The sequence below is a fragment of the Silurus meridionalis genome, chromosome 7 (assembly GCF_014805685.1).
Source record: "Silurus meridionalis isolate SWU-2019-XX chromosome 7, ASM1480568v1, whole genome shotgun sequence".
In the NCBI taxonomy this organism is placed as follows: Eukaryota; Metazoa; Chordata; class Actinopteri; order Siluriformes; family Siluridae; genus Silurus; species Silurus meridionalis.
The window spans coordinates 7,776,424-7,802,309 of NC_060890.1; the positions used below are offsets into that span (position 1 = coordinate 7,776,424).

The following is a 25,886-nucleotide window of genomic DNA, read 5'->3' on the forward strand; positions in this document are numbered from 1 at the left end:
ATAGGGTGATATATAAGAGTGGGGGAAGGTGCACACAGGTGGACTATGTGCTATGCAGGAGATGCAACCTGAAGGAGATTGGAGACTGTAAGGTGTTGGCAGGGGACAGTGTAGCTAGACAGCATCAGATGGTGGTCTGTAGGATGGTTTTGGAGGCGAAGAAGAAGAGGAGGAGAGTGAGGACTGAAAGAAGAATAAGATGGTGGAAACTGAAGGAGGAAGAGTGTAGTGTGAGGTTCAGGGAAGAGGTCAGACAGAGGCTCGGTGGTGTTGAAGAGGTGTTGGATGATTGGGCAACTACTGCAGGAGTGATGAGGGAGGCAGCTAGAAAAGTACTTGGTGTGACATCTGGAAATAGAAAGCAAGACAGGGAGACGTGGTGGTGGAATGAGGAAGTGCAGGAGAGCATAAGGAGAAAGAGGTTGGCAAAACAGAAGTGGGATAGACAGAGTGATGAGAAAAGTAGGCAGGAGTACAAGGAGATGTGGCAGCAGGTAAAGATGGATGTGGGATGTGGTGAAAGCCAAGGAAAAGGCATATGAGGAGCTGTATGAGAGGTTGGACACTAAGGAAGGAGAAAAGGATTTATTCCGATTGGCCAGGCAGAGGGACCGAGCTGGAAGGATGTACTGCAAGTTAGAGCAGTAAAGGATGGAGAGGAAATGTGTTGACTAGTGAGGAGAGTGTGTTGAGAAGGTGGAGGGAGTATTTTGAGCAGCTGATGAATGAGGAAAATCAGAGAGAGAAGGTTGGATGATGTGGAGTTGGTGAAGCAGGATGTAGATAGGATTAGTAATGAGGAAGTGAGAGCAGCGATTAAGAGGATGAAACGTGGAAAGTCGGTTGGACCAGATGACATACCAGTAGAAGCATGGAGATGTTTGGGAGAGATGGCAGTGGAGTTTTAACCAGATTGTTTAACAGGATTTTGGAAGGTGAGAAGATGCCTGAGGAATGGAGAAGGAGTGTGCTGGTACCGATCTTTAAGCATAAAGGAGATGTGCAGACCTGCAGTAACTACAGGGGAATTAAGTTGATCAGTCACACCATGAAGTTATGGGAAAGAGTAGTGGAAGCCAGACTGAGAGAAGAGGTGACCATCTGTGAGCAACAGTATGGTTTCATGCCGAGGAAGAGCACCACAGATGCCTTATTTGCTTTGAGGATGTTGATGGAGAAGTATAGAGAAGGTCCGAAGGAATTGCATTGTGTATTTGTGGATTTAGAGAAAGCGATGACAGAGTGCCAAGAGAGGAGTTGTGGTATTGTATGAGGAAGTCAGGTGTGTCAGAGAAGTATGTGAGGGTGGTGCAGGACATGAATGACGACAGTGTGACGGCAGTAAATTGTGCAGTAGGTACGACAGACTGGTTCAGGGTGAAGGTTGGACTGCATCAAGGATCGGCCCTGAGCCCTTTCCTGTTTGCAGTGGTGATGGACAGGTTGACGGACGAGGTCAGACAGGAGTCTCCTGACTATGATGTTTGCGGATGATATTGTGATTTGTGGTGAGAGTAGGGAGCAGGTTGAGAAGAGCCTGGAGAGGTGGAGATATGCGCTGGAGAGAAGAGGAATGAAAGTCAGTAGGAGAAAGACAGAATACATGTGTGTGAATGAGAGGGAGGGCAGTGGAGTGATGGGGTTGCAGGGAGAAGAGCTGGAGAAGGTGGAGGAGTTCAGGTACCTGGGGTCAACAGTGCAAAGTAATGGAGAGTGTGTTAAAGAAGTAAAGAAGAGAGTGCAGGCAGGATGGAGTGGGTGGAGAAGAGTGACAGGAGTGATTTGTGATAGAAGGGTATCAGCAAGAATGAAAGGGAAAGTTTATAGGACTGTGGTGAGACCTGCAATGTTGTATGGATTAGAGACAGTGGCATTGAATAAAAAACAGGAGGTGGAGCTGGAGGTAGCAGAGCTGAAGATGTTTTCGTTGGGAGTGACGAGGATGGACAGGATTAGAAATGAATTTATTAGAGGGATGTTTTGGTGACAAGGTGAGGGAGGCGAGATTGAGATGGTTTGGACATGTGCAGAGGAGGGACATGAATTATATTGGTAGAAGAATGCTGAGGATGGAGCCACCAGGTAGGAGGAAAAGAGGAAGGCCAAGGAGGAGGTTCATGGATGTGATGAGGGAAGACATGCAGGTAGTTGGTGTGAAAGAGGCAGATGTAGAGGACAGGGTGGTATGGAGACGGATGATCCGCTGTGGGGCGACCCCTAATGGGAGCAGCCGAAAGAAGAAAAAGAAGATTGTGCACCGCTTTCAGCCCATCAACTTATTTGTTGTCATTGATTTTTCAATCTACCACTGGTGTATCATTTCATGGCACCACAGATGTAAACTAGCCTATGAAGGTAACAATAAGCAGGGCATAAGTGATGTAAACATGATTGAGACTGAGACATTCCTGATCACCTGATCATCATCATCTTTTCTTTGCTTGTGTTATATTTATATATACTGGTTGTTCAGCCTGGATACATTCATTACATAACAAAGTTCGAAATTTGCTTGTAATAATATATTAATAAGACGTGAGGTCCAGTTACCAGAGTGACCTCCAAACAGCTTATGGGCACTAAATGTGGAATAGGATGTTCAAATTTATTTAATCTGTCTAATCTGTCTAATCTATCTATCTATCTATCTATCTATCTATCTATCTATCTATCTATCCATCCATCCATCCATCCATCCATCCATCCATCCATCCATCCATCCATCCATCCATCTATCTATCTATCTATCTATCTATCTATCTATCTATCTATCTATCTATCTATCCATCCATCCATCCATCCATCCATCCATCCATCCATCCATCCATCCATTCATCCAATACGCAATAAGCACTGTTGATCTTTTAAGCTACATGTTTGACAGATCCCGAGCTCCATGTAATGTATTTGTTTCCTTACAGAGGACACAAAAAGTGAGGGAGGATGATCTCTGAGTACCACAGTCCATAAACCCAGACTACACTACATTTCTGACCTGTTCAGGACCTCAGCAGAAGAAATAAACACTGGTCCACAGGCATTTCCTGTCCTCAGCACAAACTGACTTGTCCTCTTTGTACCTCCAAGCTCTGAAGTTTACTACCATATCAGCATTGGCCATATATAACAAGTATTAACACTGAAAAAAACGAAGGATATTGAGCTAGCCTCAGATCTAGACTCTGTGTTTTTTTCTCCTTCGGGGGATCATCAGCATTAAAGGAAACAGCAATGTCAAATTGTAAAATGCTGTTGTCTGTTGTGGGCGAGTTTTGCCGCATCTATGTTCCAAGTTGATTGCAATCATTTGTGCAACTTTTGTGCAAACCAAATGCTGTATAAACTTGGGAACAAACTCAAAAGGGTCTTGTTTGATATTAGTATGGACAGTGAAATGGGGCCTGACGTGTGTAAGTATCTGACAGCTCCATCCATGCATGCATTCATCCACTTTTAATCTAAATCATGGCTGGGTCTTCTGAGACTCTGAATGTTTTTAATCAGTTAGAATAATTACAACAAAAAAACTAACCTGAGATGGCCAGCAGCATTTTTCGACGTGCTCCGAATGTGGTGATGCCCAGCTCCTTCAAGTCCTGATCGGTCAGTGTGAGGAACGTCTGCAGGTCAATCTGTAAAGCAGAAAAAAACTGTCTCTTTGACCATGTAGGAGCTTACATAATAAATTCACAGTATGGATTTTCATTTACTTAGACCAGAGGATTAAAATTCATCATCTCAAATTGGAAAGAATTGCTTTGGAGAAGCCTTCAGAAATCTGATTACATGCCAACAATATTAGATGTGGAATAAAACATGAACCAGCTGGGCATTTAACTTTCCTCTATGGGAAAATATTTTTTCTTGTGCCATCAACCCCTATCTGATAGTATGAGACGCAATTTTTAGAAATAATTTATTTTCTGAGCCAGTACCTCTTGTTGCTGGAAGACATCTGTATACTTCCCTAGGCCCAGCTTGCTGAAAAGCTCTGGCAGGTCAGAGCCTTTTAGAGAGGAGCTGAGGTTACAGCCATTACTCCCAGTCACTGAGGAGATGCAGTCCGTGTAGTTGCTGCTGCTCAGATAGTGTTCTACTGCAAAAAACAAAAATTAGGCCCGTTTTATTCAAACCTGCTAATATGTCTGCATTTAAATCAACCGAACCAAAGGTTTTTGTTAGCCAGGACAATTTGTTTTCTTGTCACTGCAAAAATAGTCCACATTTCAAGCTACATCAGCTGTCTTGAAGCAAGACAGCAGGACTGCAGCTTCATGTAATTTCTACTGCCTTGCTGACCAGCTCACCTGACTTGTTCTGCTTTCTCTTGGGACTGATGGGCGTTGGAAAATCGCTGTGTGACGGGAGCCCGCTCCCGTTCCTCTCCCTCCAGTTGTCCGAGTCGCTGCCACTTCCTATTCCTTCTCTGCTGTTGGAGCGTGATAGTGACAGAGGAGTTCCCTGCCATGACACACATGCTATATCACCACTGCTCACTGTAGCCACAAGCTTCCCTTACTGGCTGTGCTTGTGAAAATCTAAGCACATCTGAAAGATTTACCTCAACTCTAAATTACAGTAGCAAGCATTAACTCTGAACAAACTGTACCAGATCATGAACTGATACCAATGAACACTCTGGAAAAGGTCCCGAATATATTCTATTTATGTATTTACCTAAGGTATCTGAGATCGACAAGTGTGCATTCCACCAAAAACATAAGGCTTGACTCTAGAAATGGAAAAGCCCATCCCCTGAATCACCATGAGAAGAACATGTCTCACCTCATAGGTAGTGGACATAGTAGGCTTGTAGGACACATGGTTGGCCCTGCGCAGCTCTTTAATGGTTTCCGCAGGCATGGACTTGGAGAAACCCAAGCCGCTCCATGTGTTTGTTGGGGTCCGCACCTCCGTCACTACCGGCTTCTTTAGCATGGCTGAAAAAAGCATAACACCACAGATCTTTTTTAGAACTCCTTGGCATAATTAAAAATGTACAATGTACTTTTGTAGACATGCCTTTAAAAAATATGTGAAAACAACAATATCTATTTCACGTAGCCAATATCTATTACACGCTTTTAGTTTAATATTTGGCATCGTCAAAGCCGGAGCAACGCAAGAAATGGAAAAAAAGCTTATTACAAATCTTGTTTATTGTAGCAGAATTGCAGGAGTTTTATTCTAAAACAAACCAAGATTGTAATGACATGCTAAACCCTGTAATATATTTTGTCCTTGGAAATTCAGCCCCTTTGATTCTAATTCCACACTGGACTTAAACACGTCAGTGATCGCTTCATCCCAATCAGGGTTGGGCTATCACACTGGTTGTATGCCAGTCCATCTTATGGCACCATAAATAACACAGTCATTCACAGCAAGTGGCAATTTGGTGTAACTACTAGAGTCATTGGTAAAACAACTGGCATGGTTTTGGAACGTTGGAGGAAACCGGAGACAGGAAATTGGGGATGAACAGAATTCATAGGCAGGATACCAACCCTTCAAAAGAGATCAAGTTTGTCAACCACATACCTTTGGTTGCCAGCAACTTCTTCTGCTCATAATCAAATGCCTGGAGAGAAAAACAGAATCAAAGAGTGTTTAGCATATCGGGAGAAGAAGATGGTCATCCTATATAACCTGCCAGCTTGCTTTACAGGAAAGCAAAGGCACAAACTAAACACTGCCTCATTCTGTCACACATATTTAGCATACACTTATGGACAGTTTACTTTACACTGGTTTCAGAAAAAAAAGTGAACCCGGTTCCACTCAAACCTATGCAGCATGACTCACTGAAAAAGATTTAGCATAAAGATTCCGGGTGCAGACCTGGAGTATATATCCTGAGCACTTTGACTGATGTTGTAGTCACAGTGGGTCTGGTAACTGAAGATAAAAAACATAAAAAAGAACCTTTTGGAATACCTGCATGTTAGTGAAAGATGACTGCGGCGGGAGACGAATGCGTTCAGAGTTTTGCTGGGCAGCTCGTTCGGCCGCCCTCTCACTGCCCGGAGCCCGTTTATCTGCCACAGGACTCTCAGACACACTAGAGTCCGAATCAGAAAGCAAACAGTCTGAACTGTAAAAGAAGTAAAGAGCAGTATAGCAAGAGGGAAAGAGAACAGAAAAAGTAGTTTTTCTTTGTAAGTTCTTTGTAAGATGTTATTTGTTATATAATGATGACAACTTAACTACAACCAAAAAAACATCCAGATAACATAAGTGATTCCAGTCTCTAGTATACTGTAAATACTCTCAAAATCAAAGTATCAGTGTATGTAGCAGCTGATATTGTGTGCATAAGGATGTGAGAACATACTGTAAATGAGAGTTCTTTGTGCCCTGAAGTAACTCCACAGCCTGCCTCTTGCCTGAGGCGGTTTTACACGAGGTCAGCATCTGCTTTAGTTCACTGCTGCTGCCCGAGTGTGAGGGGCTCCGTGGCATGCCCACCTCCACAAAAGTATCAGATCCTGAATCAAACACACACACACACACACACACACACACCTCTGAGCCAAATGACAAACATCTTTGGTTAACAAACGTATAGCATGACTACTCTTGGCATAAAGGAATCTGAGTCGACTACCCTAATTACAGCCTCACTGCTCACCAAAGACAGGAAACTCTAGTTTAATTTGACTCCTAGACCGAGTGAGGGACAGAAACCATACCCTTTTCCTGGCGTTTAGAAGTTCAGCCAACTTAAACACATCTTACTGGTTACAATGCAGGAATACGGAAATGCTTGGCCTTCAGGAAAGCATGGCTTAACCATTTGGAAGCCGAACTCATATTAATACATAAATGAACTAGCCAAAGTCAATACAATCCAATTATAATCTGAAGAAGGTCAGGGGGTTAGTGCCAATCAAGCAATTCACCACATTTATTCCTGAATAACATGAGAATTGGCAGAAAAAAAATGTGTAACTTGTAACTACTTCACAGCTAACACAACTAAAAGAACACATTTCTTCCAGGAGATTCGACTACTCAATGTGTTGCCTTTAAACAATAATAATGCAAGTATAAAAATTTAAACATACACTTTATATATACAATCATTTCCATGCTACCATTCTGAAATATACATACATACAATGTATGTAGTATGTGCCAAATAAAACATCTGCTTACTGAACCAAAAAAGTGTATTAAAGCCTAAAGCAATAAATATGTGAGTATGCTAAACCTTGTTATGTTCATACTACAGCATATTTACTCCAGTATGAAAGTACCTCGATCCTGACTGGACTTGCTGGACAGTGTTTTTGATGGACAGTGGGAACTGGCATCCTGGACAGAATCTCCATGTGCCGCATTCAGAACTTTGTCAGCCAGTGAGGAAGTGGACATTCTGCTGTACATAGAGGTCTACAGCACAAAACAGATGCAAATCCATTTCAGTGCATGCTCATTTCATTCAAATGACATAAGTATTTTAATTATTTCTTTTAATTCTTTTCTAGTCTAACAGCTAGCAGGAAACTGTTGAGGCTATGTCACCAGGGAGGATACAACCTTGTTGCAGTCTGTGACTCCATTGACCTGTGGATCTATTGGGGCAAGGCCAGGTGGAGGAGATGGTGTATTCTGTGTGTAACTCTGGAGCAGGATGTTGGTCAGTGTGGCCTGAGTGGCTGGATGGATCATCAAGGGTGATGAAAAACCTAGAGGTTTTGGCAGAAAAAAAAATCTTTAAAACGCTAAAAGGTTTGTAGACACCTGACCATCACAATAATATGAGCTTTTTAACATATTGTTCCAGATGTATAATAATATCCTCCAAACATCTCAGAAGGTTTCCTTAAAATTTTATGAGCACGCCTGTAGGGACGTATGCTTATTCAGACAAAACAGCATTGAGGTTGTGGTCAGGACTCAGTACCATGCAGGACACTTGAGTTCTTTCACTCCAACCTAGGAAAACCAACCACCATTGGGATTAAATGTGGAATTAGTTGTTCAGAAAGCACATATGAATCTTATTGTCAGCCATCCACAAACAATTGTTCTTATAGTGCATCCGGAAATAGCCCAGCCTGATGCAGCTTGAGAGGTTCTGCAAAAAAGAATGGAAGAAACTGCACAAAAATAGGTGTACCAGGCTTGAAGCATCACACTCAGAAAAGACTTGACTGTAATTGGTGCCAATGGTGCGTCAACAAAGTATTGCGCAACAGCTGTGAATACTTAGGCACGTATTTCTTTTCCTTTTTCATTTGTAATAAATTGTATCCATTTTGGAATTAGGCTGTAACAAAGGAAGTGAAGCGCTGTGAATACTTTCTGGATGCACTGTAATTTGTGTCCTATAAAACAAAAGTTATTGGCTGTATAAGCATGCACAAAAGATTTTAGATGAAGTTGACATCCATGACATCGTTACATTAGCCTCATAGTGCCTGTGCCAAACAAAGTTAATGTGTCCTTAACTGCATTAAGCAATTTCAACCTATGGGATCAGTAATATATTCTGATTCTAAAAAATTATTAGTTAGTATTAATAAGAGTTGGCAAAAATGGTGAATTATGTACATTTTATTTCTTGTTATTCTTTAAAATACTATATGCTTTTATACTGTCAATAAAAGTTTATGAATAAGACAAAAAAAAAAAGCTATTTGCACATAGAAAGGTACACTATTTGAGTCTATTCATATATTCTTTTATGAAATGTAATAATTAACTTAATGTTTGGCAGTTTCCTAGTCACTTTGGCTAGTGCTTTACATAGCATAATAATGAATTGTTAAGTAACCTGCTGATTTGTGGTTTAATCTACATATCTTTATGTAGAAGCTTGTTTGCTAGCTTGGTTGTAAAAATAGCATGTTACTTAAAGCAAAAAAGGTACTGGTGAAGACGTAGCATAATCTAAGCTAACCACTTAGCTTGTAACACGGGGGGCAGCTGGCTATCTTAGCTAACATACATTTTGTTAGTGTGAATGAAGCTGTATAGTGTGCCCAAGTTATAAAAAATAAAATAAAAGTCCAATGAAATATAGTCCAAGCTCCAAGATCACCAAGCAGATGAAAAAGTGAGTGAGTGTGTGTGTGTGTGTGTGTGTGTGTGTGTGCGTGCACATGTGTGCGTTTCTCTCACCTGGTGTGCTGGTCGGACTGGCCAGTGAGTTGGACCAAAGAGTAGGACTGGGTGTTCCAGATGAAGGGACATGCAGGGGACTGATGGAGCTATTAAGGGCATTAAGGATAGAGTTGGGGGTGGATGGAGCACTCAGAGAAGCAGCTGTAGGACCAAGCAGACCTGTAATATGGATATAAAATATAACTATAAGCAATAAAGTCTGTCCTTTGCTAACAACACATGGACATGAAGGATTAATTATGAAATGTATTCTTGTAAGTAGCATTCATTAAAATCCAGTTAGTTCTGCAAATTGATTGTATCCTACAAGACCTTTTGGGTTTGTGAAACCAACTTATACAAAGGACAGTCTGTAATGTGAATCCACAAACCCATAAATTTAATCCAATGAGACTTTTTAATTAGGACAAAAGAAATGGCCTCCTATAAAAGGAGCCGAGTAGGTCTGTGCATCTGGTCGCTGACATGATGCAATAGCTGATTTCCATTAGTGGAAGATTTATCACACACCGCACTTAGGATGCTCTTTCGCTATTTAGTCATCATTTTGCTGTTTACAGCTCTGTGAGCTTTGCCTTTTATAGAGTTTTGTGGCTGGCACTAAATATATATCAGCTTGGCTTAAAATGCAATTTTGTAATTATTAAGTGATTGTCATTTATTTTTCTTATCATCATTTTCAAAAATCAGCGTTCGCAAGACTTGTGCACCTGGAACAAAATAAAATCTTTATTCTACAAAGATCACAACTTTGATAAAAGATTGATAAATAAAATCTAATATTCATCACTCTTCAGCAACTGTTTACTCTGTGGACCCCTCAAAATCTGCTGGATTTTCGTATAAATAAATAAATAAATAAATAACATCTGTAGATATACAGTATGTAATGTGTTTTAGGCAGGTGTTAAGAAATGTTGTAAAGTAAGAATGCTTTCAAAAATGTTTATTCAATTTACAAAATGCAAATTGTAAGAAAAAAAAAGGTCATTTAAAAGTTACAAAAGTGAGAGAACAGAAGAAAAATCTTAAATGCGGCTTTAAAATCTTAATTTTGCAAAATGTGTACACTTTTTACACTTTTGTAAGACAAGCATCAAGTAACCAATTATACCAGGCAGGTGCTAATGATCATCAATTTCATATGTAGGTTGAAACCCAGTCATTACTAAAACAGAAACAGCTGTGCAAGAGGCTTGAAAATGAACTGTCTTTTTTCCCACATGTCGCTAATGTTGCTCGTTCTTGTCGATTTCTTCTCTATAACATCCGAAGGATTCGACCATTTCTGTCCATACAGGCTGCCCAGGTGCTTGTTCAGTCTCTTGTCATTTCAAGACTTGACTACTGCAACTCTCTGCTGGCAGGTCTCCCCCTGAACGCTATTCGTCCACTGCAAATGATCCAAAATGCAGCTGCACGACTTGTGTTCAATCAGCCCAAGTTTTCCCACACCACCCCACTGCTGCACTCCCTTCACTGGCTTCCAGTAGCTGCACGTATCAGATTCAAAACACTGATGCTTGCCTACAAGGCCAACAATGGACCAGCACCATCTTACCTCAGTGACCTCATCACATCTCGCACTGCACCACGCTGTCTGAGATCCTCCAGCACTGCTCGACTGGTACCACCTTCTCTCAGAATGAGAGGTAAGTACAATTCAAGGCTCTTCTCTGTTCTGGCACCGAGGTGGTGGAATGAACTTCCCCTAGATGTCCGTACAGCAGAGTCCCTGATTATCTTTAAGCGACGACTGAAGACCTACCTCTTCCTAAAATACCTACATTAGCACTTTCCAAGTTTGTAGAATTCGAGTTATAGTTATATTGAGTTTGTAATCTTGCGTACCAGTGTAGATTTATTTATTACTAGAGATTTAAAGCACGTTTGTACGTCGCTCTGGATAAGGGCGTCTGCTAAATGCCGCAAATGTAAATGTAAATGTAAATTGAGTGAAGAACAGCAAAAATCTGCTTCTTTATGTCACAGGACATACACAATGGCAAAACAAGACACAGGGTAGTTATACTGCATCAGCAAAGTCTCTTTCAAAGATTTAGAAGCAGACTGTGATTTCAAGATGTGCTGTTTAAGCTATTTCGAAAAAGCACGAGAAAACCGCCAAAAGGGCAGCGTTAAGGACAGTAGACGCAGTGGTCGGCCAAGGAAACTTTATGTAGCAGATGAAGGACACATTATGTTTATTTCCCTTTGAAATCACAAAATGTCCCACAGTGCCATCAACAAAATGGTAGAAACCAGTGGGACCCAGGTATAAACATCTACTCTGTGGAGAAGTCTGGCCAGAAAAGGCTTCCAAAAAGCCATAGAAACTGGGCTGCAGAAAAATGGCAGCAGGTGCTCTGGACTGATGAGTGAAAATTTGAACAATTTGGCTGTAGCACAAAGCAAGTTGTTTGCTGAAGGGGTAGAGAGCGGTAAAATTAGTTTTTGCAGGAAAAAGTAAAGCATGATGGAGGTTCCTTGCAAGTTTGGGGGTGCATTTCTGCAAAATGAGTTGGAAATTTGGTCAGGATTAACGGTGTCCTCAATGCTGAGTAATACAGGCAGATACTGTTCTTATCCATCTGGCAATACTATCAGGCAGGCTCCTTTCAAGCCCTGAAAGTAATTGTTTAGCTCACACAGAGGCCTGATCTTAACTTCATTAAGTCTGTCTGGGATTACATGAAGAGACAGAATGATTTGAGGCAGCCTACATCAACAGATGATCTGTAGTTAGCTTTCCAAGATGATTGGAACAACCTACCTGCCGGGTTCCTTCAATAACTGTGTGCAAGTGTACCTAGACAAATTTATGCTGATTGCAGGCAACGGGTGCTCACACCAAATATTGGTTTTATTTTGATTTCTCTTCTGTTCATTTACTTTCCGTTTTGTTTATTGATAAAAACAAACAAACTATTAACATTATTTTTAAAGCATTCTTACATATAGCTTTTTCTCACACCTGCCTAAAACCTTTGCACAGCACTATATACTTAATTAAAGGGGAAAAAAAATTATGCATCACTTACCCAAGCTGGTGAGCCCTAAGCTGGCAGAGGTGAGTATATCGATGCCAACGGGGCAGCTGAGAGTCGGGGTCAGGGTAGACGGAGGGCTGCTGCTGCTACTACTACTGTTGGAGGAGGTGGAGATGGACACACACACTCCGCTGCTGTCTAGGCCCAGTAGATAGCGACGGGCTTCATACATGTTCAGGGCATTCCTCTCCACACTCTTCACTATCACTGACTATAACAGTTATAAAAGCAACATGGAGTCACTGATGTCCTAAAATCCTAAAAAACTTTTTTTTATTAAACTTTAATGAATATTTTTGTTGTTTTGCTGTACACTATTTTGTCGTTTTACACAATCAATGTATATTATGCAGAAAACCAAATAGCTGAAAAAATATAAATATTTGAAAAATACTGGATATACTGGAAATGGATATGGCTGACTGACTGTCCTTGATGTGGAAAATTGCGTGAATGAACCAAAACGTTCCATAAAGACTGTAACGAGAACCATGCCTTGCATCGTTCCAGCTAATCAAATATATAAAAATGATTATGGAAAGGAAGGCTAGCTTACATGAGTGTGCCTGATCATCCTGAACTCATATACTGTATGCAGAATGAACTTGTTGCCCACCCTAAGCATTATTCAAAAGTAGTACTTTTAAAATAGAGGGCCTTTCAAGAAATGGAATAACAAACAGGCTAATCAGCATATCATTTGGAGTTATACGCTGAAATGGCGATTTGCAGTCTGCTGATTTAGAACGGAGCCGGTCGTGGAAAAACACGAGATCCTGTTTCGTTGTCTGACTGTGAGCAAGGATATGAAAATGAATGCTGAGAAAAGCTTTCTATGCCCAGATTCTCGAGTTAAAACCACATGCTACTTTTACATACATGTGCCTGCCATACGGTGCATTGTTACACTAATCCAGCCTGAGATTAGATCAGAACTACTGATTCCTTTACAGGTTATGGGTTATAACTTTTTACAGCCTTGACAGTGTGTGTGTGTGTGTGTGTTTACCTTGCTAGGCTGTTTGGGTTTGGGTTTAACACTGATAAAAACATCCAGCTGTTCCATGAGAGATGTGACGCACTGTGGATCTACTGCAACGTCTTCTTTAATATCAAACATCAGGACCAGCGGTAGGCAGCCCTGTGTCACACCCATATCCAAGTACACACACAAACACACACCACCAGACAGTGAGAAAGAACGAATGGAAAGCAACTTTCAACACAGTTTTAAATCACTGGAACTTTAAGTGCCCCAATAAATACTTGGCTCACATCCTAAAGTACCAAAGCTACAGTTATTGTACTGGGATCCACCCTCTCGTTCTCATGTGGAGAAGAACAACATCAGCAGGTACAGCATTGAGGAAACTCACATTGCGTATAAACTCAACAAGCCCAGCGGGCACTCTGGAACCACTGAGAATGCTCTAGAACCTTTAGCTTTATGCTTTTAATACACTCACCAAACTTCCCAAAGATCTAAACAGAGATGTTGGACTCAATTATTTGAGGATGTGATTGATAAAAAGGTTTTGACCTCGTATCTTCTGCTGCTATGTTAATAAATTGCTCTCCCTTTGAGCCTCCAGTCTATAACTTCACCAGTATATTGTAAGATTGCACTTAGAGAGCATCTGGAAAGTATTCACCGCGCTTCACTTTTTCCACATTTTCTTACAGTCTTATTCCAAAATGGATTAAATTCATTATTTTTCCACAAAATTCTACAAACATTTCCCTCATAGGAAAGAAGTGTGTTTGAAATTTTTGCAAATTAAAATAAAATAAAATAAAATAAAATAAATCACCTGTATATAAGTATTCAGGTATAGTAAGTATACAGGTGCATCCTGTAATTCGCTTTTAAAATATTAAAATAGATATTAATCTTCAGCATCGATCCACAGATTAGTCAAAGCACTAAATAGCGATTGCAAAAAGACCCTGATGTTAATAACAAATATCCTTTCAACAACCTAAGTGCTGTTTGTCTTGAGTCTTTTACATCTGTATACCTTAATGATTTATAAATCACACTAGTTGTGTGACAGAACACCAAGAGGAAGAGGATGAGTTCTCTTGGAATGTGGTTCAAGGTTGCTTCATGATGTCTCATGTATTTTTCCCTTACTGTTGTCATCTTTGGCTTACTCAATGGAAATCTAAATTTTTATAAAGCTGCTTTCTTAAAATGTCTCCTGTTGAAAGAAGGAATTTAATTGGCCCACTGGCACATAATTAAGGCAAACTTTTATATATTTTATAATAGATACATAACAGAAATGTTATAGTGCACAAAATATATTAAAAAAACATTTTTGTATGTTGCTATAATTGTATCAGCTCAAATACTATCTAATAATACAAGAGAGTGTTATTGGGCGGAGAGCTGCATAGCTAAGAAGAGATGAGGCTTCTCTGTGCTGCAATGGCTTTGTTTTCCCACAAAGCGCAAAGGGAACATTCTCTACTTGTGTGTTCCTGAACGAGGATCCTATGTTTATGCTATTTCTCTTCTTTTTTTGCTCTGTGTGCTGCCACCCCCACTCTCATTCTCACTGACCACCCATTAATGGAGCCTTATTCTTTCTTCTACTACAGGATATCTTACTAAGCTGACCTGAGGGCCCAGACATCTGAAGAACACTGCAACACAAAGTGACAGCTAAAGAGTTTTTCTTACACAGCAAAAGAGAAGGAAAAGAGACAGAAAAAGTATAGAAATATATACACCAACCAGGCATAAAATTATGACATTGTAACATTATGACGAGTGAAGTAAATAACACTGATTATCTCCTTATCATGGCACCTGTCAGTGGGTGGGATATATTAGGCAGCAAGTGAACATTTTGTTCTAGAAGCAGGAAAAATGGGCAACAGTAAGGATTTGAGCGAGTTTTTACAAGGGCCAAATTGTGATGGCTAGACGACTTGGTCAGAGCATCTCCAAAACTGCAGCTCTTGTGGGGTGTTGCTGGTCTGCAGTGGTCAATATCTACCACTGGTCCAAGCAAGGAACAGTGGTGAACCAGCAACAGGCTCATGGGCGACCGGGGCTCATTGATGCATATGGGGAGTGAAGGCTGGTCCGTGATCCAACAGACGAGCTCCTGTAGCTCAAATTGTTGAAGAAGTTAATGCTGTTTATGCTCAAAGGGTCAGGACTGTTTTGGCAGCAAAAGGGGGACCAACACAATATTAGGCAGGTGGTCATAATGTTATGCCTGATTGGTGGCAATAAGGTTATGCCTGGTTAGTGTAAATAAAAAACCTGAAAGCAGAACATAAGAAAACAGGAAAAAAAAAAATTTTTTTTGTTTTTTTTACCATGAGGTACTGGCGTGCCAGGCATACAGAATCAATGGTGCCCTGGATGTAGACGGTGGACTTTTTTTGTGGGCAGTTCGGATCAGGGAAGTGCACTTGAGCGCCGGTTCTCTGCATGATGTGCTTGATGTTGCTGCCGTTGCGGCCCATCATGGCAAGGTGGTGCTGAGGAGCGATGTCCAGCTGTGTGCTCACGGAAATGGCACTCGCCAGGCTTCCAGCTAAGTGCTCCAGCAACATGGCTGTTCCCCTCTGCAGCACAACCACAAAGAACACTGAAAAGATCAGTCAGGTTCTCCAGTGGCTTTCCTCAGACCTACCTGTATCAGCAGCAACTAAACAGCAAAGAACTGGATAGCTTTAACTCTCTTTAATGAAAAAAAAAATGGATTTGTGATGTAATACAATCGCCATCACCCAAACGTGGTTTCAATTCATATAGCATCATGGCCGGGAGTGTGTTATTCAGCTAATTCTACTTCAACTTGCCAAAGGTTTCGTTTTGTAATTTCTTTAATAAATAACGTTTTTATCTATTCATGGTTACATCTAATCCTATAACTAGTTTGTTTCTGTGTTTCTTTCACAAGCACCTTTTATTCGCTGATAAGACAAAAAATTATGCACTTTGTCATGTTACAGAAAAAACGAAATATTTTTTGTAATCCTGTAATAATATAAGATCATATAACATATACAGGTGCATCCTAATAAATTTGAATATCATTAAAAGTAAACTCGTATATTATATAGATTCATCACACACACACACACACACACACACACACACACACACACACACACACCAATGTACTATCTAAAAAAATTTGAGTACTTCATAAGACCAATCAAAAAAACTATTTTTGTGAATTGTTGGCCTTTAGGAAAGTATGTTTATTTACTGTATATGCACTCAATAGTTGGTAGGGTGCAGGGTGTCAATGATCGTCTTCTGGACAACTGTCAAGTCAGCAGTCTTTCCCCATGATTGTGTAGCCTGAACCAGACTGAGACTCCATTTAAAGGCTCAGGAAACCTTTGCAGGTGTATGGATTTAATTAGCTGATTAGAGTGTGACACCACGTGTCTCCAATATTAACTTTTTCACAAGATAAACATTTTCTGAGATATTGAATTTTGGGTTTTCATTAGCTGTATCATTAGCATAATCACCAAAAAACACATGAAATATATCAGTCTGTGTGTGATGAATTTTTATAATATAATATTCCCTATTTGTATTGAATTACTAAAATAAATCAACTTTTTAATAATATTCTAATTGATTGAGATGCAACTGTATATGAAAGATTTTTTGAAAGAATTTTTTATTGGTCAGTTGTTGGTCAGAAAAAAGAGGTCAACAGCATATTCTGTGGCCTATTTGGATGCCATTAACTGCATGCAGAAGCATTTTGAGATTTATATAACTACACTCCTGTTGAAAAGACAAAAAATGATGAAGTTACAGAAAAAAAAAAGTTTTAACTCCTTTGTCCAGAAAATTGTCCAGCAGTGAAAAATGTACTGACTGATACTGAGATTCCTTGCAAAAAATTTAGAGCATCTGTCCTGCAAGTTCCTGTATATGACCTACTCATAAAATCAATATATTATATTTATTAATATTAATTATACTAATAAATTATTATAAATTCTACTAAAAAGTTGTACTGTTCAAAAAAATTACATTCACACTATTATGCATGCAAAATTTTATTTCCTGTAATAATATGAGATGTTCTTTTAACCTCCTGGAATGATCTAGAATTTTTATTGGTCACTTGTTGGACAGGAAGAAGAGGTAAACAGCATAAAGGCCTATTTGGCTCCTATTTACTGCATGCAGAAGCATTTGTTTTTTTGAATTTGTATGACCTCCATAGCACTTAGCACATATTTTTCACTGTAGCCTTCTCAGGGCTGACCTAGAATCTTCTTTCTCAATGTCTGGCTTCAGGAGGAACATTGGGCTTGATAGAATAATCAAGAATAACAGATCAGGCTCCAATTCCAATACTAACCTTTGGAACTTCCCATCACAAAGCACACAGACTGCGGCCATATTTACCTGCACCCGTGAACTTTCACAAAAAGTGTGTCTAGCTTGGACCTTTAGCTTTTTTATTACAATGCATCTGAAGTTTTAGTTTAATACCTGTGTGGGTTGAAAAAAATGATTTTCAGTCTCTAAAAGTGTCTGTTTTGCATACCTTCACAGCTGCAATGTTGTTTTGGGAGCCCCTTACAACTCCAGTAGCACCGTAGAGCCTAGAACGCTGTTTGAAGGCCACAGAGATGTTGTATGTCTGAGAGATGTGCTGGATGGCCGGAGAACTGGGATCAGGGTTCAGCTGTACTATGACCGGCAGCTCGAACATTAACACCAGAGGCAGCAGCTCCTTTAAAAAACAAACCAAAAAATGATCTATCTGGGATATTTGATATTTGCTGATCAGTGTACACAGGAATGAACTGTTTGGCGCCATCATTGGTGATGCGTGACCTTCGCCAAAGCCACACCCAAAACCGCTGTTTTAAATGCTCAAAAGAATGAGAGTTTTTATTTTTTTAGCTAAATTCCTGCGGTCATAAATGCATGTTACAAAGGACTCTAGAAAAACAAGTCATAGCACACACACACACAAATCATGAGCAAAAACATTGCTCCATATTACCGTCATCTACAATTTTGATCCTTCACATGCTCCTAGGATTAAATGGTAAACAAAGAGCGACCAGTCAGACAAAATGCACCCTTGATTAGTCCCATATGTGACAGGGCCTGCGCGTGCACTCACATTCTGTACCAGGGGCCAAAATGAAAGGCCTTGTGAACTCCTTTAGATGTGGTAAAGGAAGGAACTTCCCCTTAAAATGTAAAAGCCTCCATCCATCAGGCTGAGCAGAAACATCAGTAGCAGTCGTGGACAAAGTGCTTACGATTGAACATTCCTTCGGTCAATGTAAGCTTACAATTTTCTTATTCCCATGGGGCTTAAAACCAGTACACAGGTTCTGATTTTGTTCATAAAAGCATCAAATATATGACTTTTTACTCGGAAAGGAAGGATCGGTTTTAAATGAGTATTACTAACTGTAATGCATTCGGTTTTCTGCATATTTGTAAAGAAAGATCCTGGCTCCTCATAAAAGAACGGACTCGGCAGAATGCAAGGCTAATTTTTTAATCGCCTAATCTCACTGAAGCATTAAAATAACAGTTTAAATCTCTGACTGCCAGTAAGACGCATGGGTTCTGGTTAATCTTGCTGGTATTTCATGCAAAGACAACTACAGCAAGAAGAAAACGCTTCTCGGGATTGTAACAGAGCCTTCCTGAAAGTTTATGAATATTAATTTAATGATATAATAATATCAGCCTGCAGAACTCTGGCCTCACGTTGGCAGGAAAAGAGAAAGCAAAACTTAAAACTTTCAGTCTACTACTTAAATTGGTCAGCCAAACGCACTCCATCTCTCTTCGTGCTGTCCACTAGCTGTCAAGACAAATGAGAAAAACTAAGGCAGGCACTCCTTCAAAGACCAAAAGTAAAAGGGGGGAAAAGTGGAGATGATTGGAGTGGTCAGGAGTGGAATTTCCAGCGGCATAAGTCACGCGAGAAAGATGGCGAGCGAGAGAGGCAGAGAGTGAGAGAAAGAAAGAGAAAGCTAGCGGCTTGTTGGTCTTTCATTCCCAAGTATACGTTTCACCCACATTGCTTTGCTTATACTCAAAACCCACACTTGGACTTCCTGGCTAGGTGCTCATTTCTTACAAATTACTTTATAAATGGTAAAAGGCTTTGCTACCATTTCTGGTGTAAAAACCTACAATTAATTGGGGCTCAGTTTCTGTACAAAATCCCAAAGACAGCAGATCTGGTCTTGTTCGAGCTTGTTTTGTGTTTATTTTTTTGTTAGGAAGAACCTCGGTAGGCTTGTAACCAGAGGAAAAGACCCGGGTTTCATTGAATCGAACCAGAGCAGCAAAAACACTCAGCCAAATAGCCCAGGAGACAGGCTTACAATTTTTAACAGCACAGCTCAGGGTCATTGCCATGTGTTTTACATCAGAGGGTGTCAAATCTCCTGCCCTGTTTTCACCATATTTTTTTATCCATCCACCAAAAAACAATGCATATCTATTTAAATCTCATGTATGACATATATTGTGCCATTTTCCCATGTATGCTTATTTTGTGCTGATTAGTTAGTAAGTAAAATTATTTTCTTTGGGTTGATCTTGGGTATCTTGGGTAACTGTAAAAACACTAAAGAACAAGGTTATTCCAGGATGAGGACTAAAAACTACTGTGACAAAAAACATGTCTGTTAATATATCACCAGCAGGGGGCAGCAATTTAAGTCTCAATACAGATGCGTTTCCTTTTCTCACAGAGGAATGCAGGATTAAAAATATATATATATATATATATATATATATATATATATATATATATATATATATATATATATATATATATACATACAATTTTATGTGTTATACATGTCAACACGATCTGCCCCCAACAACGCATGACTTCCACTCACAAACATTCATCCACTGACCAGAACAGCATGTTGGAATGCTATTACCAAAGTGTTCAGGGAAGGCTGAAAGGAATAACCATGTGTTTTCATGCAGAGCTCACACATAAGTAGCTATAAAGTATTTACGAGCCACTGTCCAGTGTTTTTTACATACCCTGATTCTGGCCCGGGCTGCCTCCACTCCTCCGGGCTGGCCTGCAATGGACACCTATAGAGACGGAGACAAAAAATTTCCATTACCACACACTTGTTCAGTGCATGAGTGTGTACTAGGTCCCTGAACAAATCTAACACCCTGTTTGTTTAGCATTTTGACCATCGGCTCTGAGTTGACCAAAGTGATTACCTAATAAACAGAGATGAGTGTAACTAGGGACAAATAATCTGGAGCATCAGACGTTTTTTTAACGAAAGTGGAGACACAGCGTGGCATGTTTAGCATTCCGGGAGTCTCCTTTAAGATGAAACATGTGTTGTCATAATGAAATACTGCATCTCTTGAAATTACATAAACAAGAGCCTCGCCATCAATTGTTATGGTTGGTGAAAAACCAAAAGCCTGGATCTTACTGCAGAAGTAATCAGTCGTGTGAGGGGGCCAACACATTTCTTAACTGCACTGTGTACATGTACGCATGCATTCAGACATTTCTATTGGTGGCAATTCAGTGGCATGCTTTAAGAACCTGAAAGAAACCTATGAAATCATGAAAGGGCGTTATATAAAATTCTGCGAGACAACAGCCCTGTAGAGTACACTGAAGCTGGGATTTGGTGATGCGCCCTGCTGCACCATTATGGCATCCCACTGAGGATACTGCAAAGCTCAATCACCAGAAGCTCTGCTATGCACATCCCACTTGCACTTAGCTGAAAGTATGTTTACAGTTTTTCTCAGTTGCTTTGGAGCGTTTCTCAGATCAGAAATGAAAATCTCAAAGCTACTTGTTCAATCTCCACATCATGTAGTCACTTGTGCATACCATAATAGCATGTCTCGTCACTTTGAATAAACTGCCAATGCTTTAGTACTTTTATGTAATTGATTGTGTACAATTGTCTGCTGTATCCTACATTATTAGTTGTCACCCAAATAGTCTTAATCCCCAAAACATCTCGGCATCAGTTCATTGTATAAATCATTGAATGCAAAATGGTCAAAATGGTTGAATTGATGAATCGTGCAGATGAATCTTGAATTTTACTAATGAAGGCGAGTGAACGGCATTGAATCAACCAATAATAAACTAGTTCTCTAAAACAGGTCAAAGGTGAATCTCGTGAACCATCAATTGGTGACAGAGCAAAATTTCTGAAAAAAATTGTTGCACTTTCTAAAAATGGATGAAGAACTGAGGAATGAACGGACACTATTACAGTAAAAGTGTTAATACTGTCCGGTCTCTTGAAATAAATATAAACCATATATAAAATCAAATAAATACATTCATGCTGTGGAAATTCATACTGTAGATGCCAAACAGAAGAAATTCAGCCTTGTGCATTTCCAATCACTGTAACCCAAACCGTAGTTTATATCAGGACATACTGAAGCCATGAGCCGTCAAACTGACAACATGCCTTGCATTTTGCTGATCTTGTTTGTAAACAATGACAAAAGGACTTGTCATTTTGAAGGCAATGATTTGTTCATTGACACAACTACTTACTTTTGAGAGATTAACTAGGGATCCAATGTGTTGTGCTGTTTGTACACATTGTTCTGAGAAATACACTTACTGGTTTGCAAATACTAAGGATGATTGGTGAAATGTTCCAAAGCAACTGAGAAACACTGTAACAGCCAGATGAAAAAATCACATGAAAACATTTGCATATATATATATATATATATATATATATATATATATATATATATATATATATATATATATATATATATATATATATATATACAGTGAGGAAAATAAGTATTTGAACACCCTGCTATTTTGCAAGTTCTCCCACTTTGAAATCATGGAGGGGTCTGAAATTGTGAAATTGGTGCATGTCCACTGTGAAAAAAAAAATCCAGAAATCACAATATATGATTTTTAAACTATTTATTTGTATAATACAGCTGCAAATAAGTATTGAACACCTGTCTATCAGCTAGAATTCTGACCCTCAAAGACCTCTTAGTCTGCCTTTAAAATGTCCACCTCCACTACATTTATTATCCTAAATTAGATGCACCTGTTTGAGGTCGTTATCTGCATAAAGACACCTGTCCACCCCATACAATCAGTAAGAATCCAACTACTAACATGGCCAAGACCAAAGAGCTGTCCAAAGACACCAGAGACAAAATTGTACACCTCCACAAGGCTGGAAAGGGCTACGTTGAAATTGCCTAACAGCATGGTGAAAAAAGGTCCACTGTTGGAGCAATCATTAGAAAATGGAAGAAGTTAAACATGACTGTCAATCTCCCTCGGACTGGGGCTCCATGCAAGATCTCACCTCGTGGGGTTTCAATGATCCTAAGGAAGGTGAGAAATCAGTCCAGAACTACACGGGAGGAGCTGGTCAATGACCTGAAAAGAGCTGGGACCACCGTTTCCAAGGTTACTGTTGGTAATACACTAAGACGTCATGGTTTGAAATCATGCATGGCACGGAAGGTTCCCCTGCTTAAACCAGCACATGTCCAGTCACGTCTTAAGTTTGCCAATGACCATTTGGATGATCCAGAGGAGTCATGGGAGAAAGTCATGTGGTCAGATGAGACCAAAATAGAACCTTTTGGTCATAATTCCACTAAAAGTTTTTGGAGGAAGAAGAATGATGAATACCATCCCAAGAACACCATCCCTACTGTGAAGCATGGGGGTGGTAGCATCATGCTTTGGGGGTGTTTTTTGGGGGTGTTTTTCTGTACATGGGACAGGGTGACTGCACTGTATTAAGGAGAGGATGACCGGGGTCATGTATTGTGAGATTTTGGAGAACAACTTCCTTCCCCCAGTTAGAGTATTGAAGATGGGTCGAGGCTGGGTCTTCCAACATGACAATGACTCGAAGCACACAGCCAGGATAACCAAGGAGTGGCTCTGTAAGAAGCATATCAAGGTTCTGGCGTGGCCTAGCCAGTCTCCAGACCTAAACCCAATAGAGAATCTTTGGAGGGAGCTCAAACTCCGTGTTTCTCAGCGACAGGCCAGAAACCTGACTGATCTAGAGAAGATCTGTGTGGAGGAGGCCAAAATCCTCCTGCAGTGTGTGCAAACCTGGTGAAAAACTACAGGAAACGTTTGACCTCTGTAATTGCAAACAAAGGTTACGGTATCAAATATTAACATTGACTTTCTCAGGTGTTCAAATACTTATTTGCAGCTGTATCATACAAATAAATAATTTTTTTTTTAGATTATGTCTCTCACAGTGGACATGCACCTACGATGACAATTTTAGACCCCTCCATGATTTCTAAGTGGGAGAACTTGCAAAATAGCAGGGTGTTCAAATACTTATTTTCCTCACTGTATATATTAGACCAAATCTTCATTCCTTATTTTTACCAAATGAGAAACATATTTTTTTTTTTATTCAACAATAGAATTAAAGGCTTATAAGCTATTTATTATGTCACATTATTGAGAGTGATTTAATAAATCATTTAACTATGAGGTCATTTGATACGTTGATTTTTATCATGGCTCAGGCCGTTTCGGACATGGAAACAACACGGTTATTAAATCAGTGATAAATAGGTAATTTAATTTATTATTAATAACAATCTAAGCAACATTTGGTCGCTAAGCAACATAATGAACAAAGATTTAAGGTAATGTTATTGGCTTCAATGCAGACGCATTAATACAGACTTCAAATGTGACTCAGCCAACAATATTTTAGAAGCTGAGTGAAAAATGAACTATGCAACTCTTCAGTGACTGTGTCAAAAGATTTTGTTAGCCGTCCACTGGGGTACATGCGTTCAAAGTGTCTTGCATGCAACACTGCTCCTTTCGCAACTCTTTATCTGTACACCCTAAATGATTGCTTCTTGTTGTGTGAAAAGCCCTTAATGCATACTAAATATTGTTTTAATTACATTGAGTCATCTGGAAATAATCAAAGGCCCAGTAAAACTTGACTCAAGGGCCACTAATTAAATTGTGCTGCTCTAGATGTATCTAGGAACATTACAGAATGGAGTAGATGCTTAAATGTACTTCCAATTGACTTTCATACCACTTGAGGATGAAAGCATGTAATGCGATTTCCGAGAGCATGCTGATAAAATTCCTGATACATTCACTCACACAAGTTAAAAACATGACTAGAATTATATAGGAGATGGCATGTTTAGGTGGATTCAAATGCAAGTGATTTAATTTACAATGGTGGGGCCAAACTAAAGATCAATACTAGATTCATGAAATGATAAAGGAATTGGATGCAGCATACCAATATCAGAGACTTAGCAATGAAACATCAGGGGGAAAAAGCTGTGTGCATAATTGGACTAATTAAGAAAAGCGATCAAGGTGGCCAATGAAAGTTATATATTTGTCAGAGTAAACGCTATAGGCACATTATTAGCATATATTCAATGTTAACAAGCACCATTATTAGCAGGAACTCTATATATATGTGTGTGTGTGTGTGTGTGTGTGTGTGTGTGTGGATAGATCGATAGATCGATAGATCGATCGATCGATAGATAGATAGATAGATAGATAGATAGATAGATAGATAGATAGATAGATAGATAGATAGATAGATAATGTATGTGTGTATATGCACACAAGGAATTACTGCTAAAGAACCTGCTTTAGTCTGCTAAAAACTGAAGCCTGTGTCCCATTCCAAGTTCAAAGCCAAATCTAAATTGTAGTGGTTTAAGAACATAAAGGTAACTGTCTGACAGTGGCTAAGTCAAGGTCTTGGTCTCAGTCCTACTGAGTATCTGTGGCACTATATAAAATTTGCACACCACAAACCATAAATCACAACTGTTACTGCAGCAAAATGGTGGCTCAAACTAAGATTTATGAGTGATAGTTAAATGCAAACCGTTTTTTTCTCTTTTTTCGCAAACAAAAACAATGTCTTACAATGAATTATTTTGAGTGTTCTAAAATAAAATATTGAACATAACATTTCAGTGCACAATTTGTAATTTAGTAAAATTACACATAAGATCTGACCTGGTTGCTCTTCTCTGCCTGGTTGTTACGGTTGGAGTCAGGAAAGTGGATGTGGCAGCCCGTATCCTCCATCACCTTCTTGATGTTGTTGCCTCCTTTGCCAATGACGTGCGAGTGTTCGGTGTGCGAAACGTCCATTTTCAAAGTCACGCGGTTGCTCTGCATGAATATAGCAAATAAATGTGTCACTAATGCATTGGTAACGTGGACCATAATTTCACTAATGTTATGGAAGCCGTGATGACTAAGACTAGCAATAAAACTGTCACTATAATGCTGATATAGATCTATGAGCTCCAGGAGTGAGTCATAGTTTCCTGGTACGATTCAGGCTTGCCTTTTCTGTCCTCTCTGCACATGGTATCTTCGCTAACCAAAGCTAACAAAACAACGTAGCGCTCTGGATTCTAGTATTGTATTAATGCAGTCCAAAAGTTTTTTACATGTTACAGACAAAACAAGACAAATACCCAGTATAGGTTCTTAAAAAAAGCGTTAATCCAAGTGCTTAAGTATTTCTTCCTATATCTTTGAGATCTTCATCATGGAAGCAAGAATTCAGTAGTGTAGCAGTTTAATAAGATCTTCTGAAATCAATAAAAAATTCTTCTCCGATTATGTTTATTAAGTAAAGCAATCCGAACACGAACTTTAAAATTGT

General features: G+C 39.5%; 1 protein-coding gene across 2 annotated transcripts in view; it reads right to left on the reverse strand.

Moving 5' to 3' along the window:
• The window catches only part of LOC124388984 (protein bicaudal C homolog 1-like), a 74,470-nt gene that overhangs the window by 4,204 nt on the left and 44,380 nt on the right, over positions 1-25,886 (reverse strand). The window contains exons 5-20 of one of the 2 annotated variants that reach the window (XM_046854156.1): positions 25,226-25,384; positions 20,224-20,277; positions 17,729-17,917; positions 15,516-15,767; positions 13,192-13,323; positions 12,174-12,393; positions 9,130-9,291; positions 7,543-7,691; positions 7,260-7,395; positions 6,335-6,488; positions 5,938-6,094; positions 5,542-5,581; positions 4,786-4,940; positions 4,308-4,461; positions 3,936-4,093; positions 3,533-3,632 (exon numbers count right to left, since the gene is read on the reverse strand). In XM_046854156.1, coding sequence (XP_046710112.1) covers positions 3,533-3,632; positions 3,936-4,093; positions 4,308-4,461; positions 4,786-4,940; positions 5,542-5,581; positions 5,938-6,094; positions 6,335-6,488; positions 7,260-7,395; positions 7,543-7,691; positions 9,130-9,291; positions 12,174-12,393; positions 13,192-13,323; positions 15,516-15,767; positions 17,729-17,917; positions 20,224-20,277; positions 25,226-25,384 — 2,371 coding nt within the window. Of the gene's footprint in view, positions 1-3,532; positions 3,633-3,935; positions 4,097-4,307; positions 4,462-4,785; positions 4,941-5,541; positions 5,582-5,937; positions 6,095-6,334; positions 6,489-7,259; positions 7,396-7,542; positions 7,692-9,129; positions 9,292-12,173; positions 12,394-13,191; positions 13,324-15,515; positions 15,768-17,728; positions 17,918-20,223; positions 20,278-25,225; positions 25,385-25,886 lie in introns of both variants that reach the window. The other variant, XM_046854155.1, reaches the window with a different exon arrangement.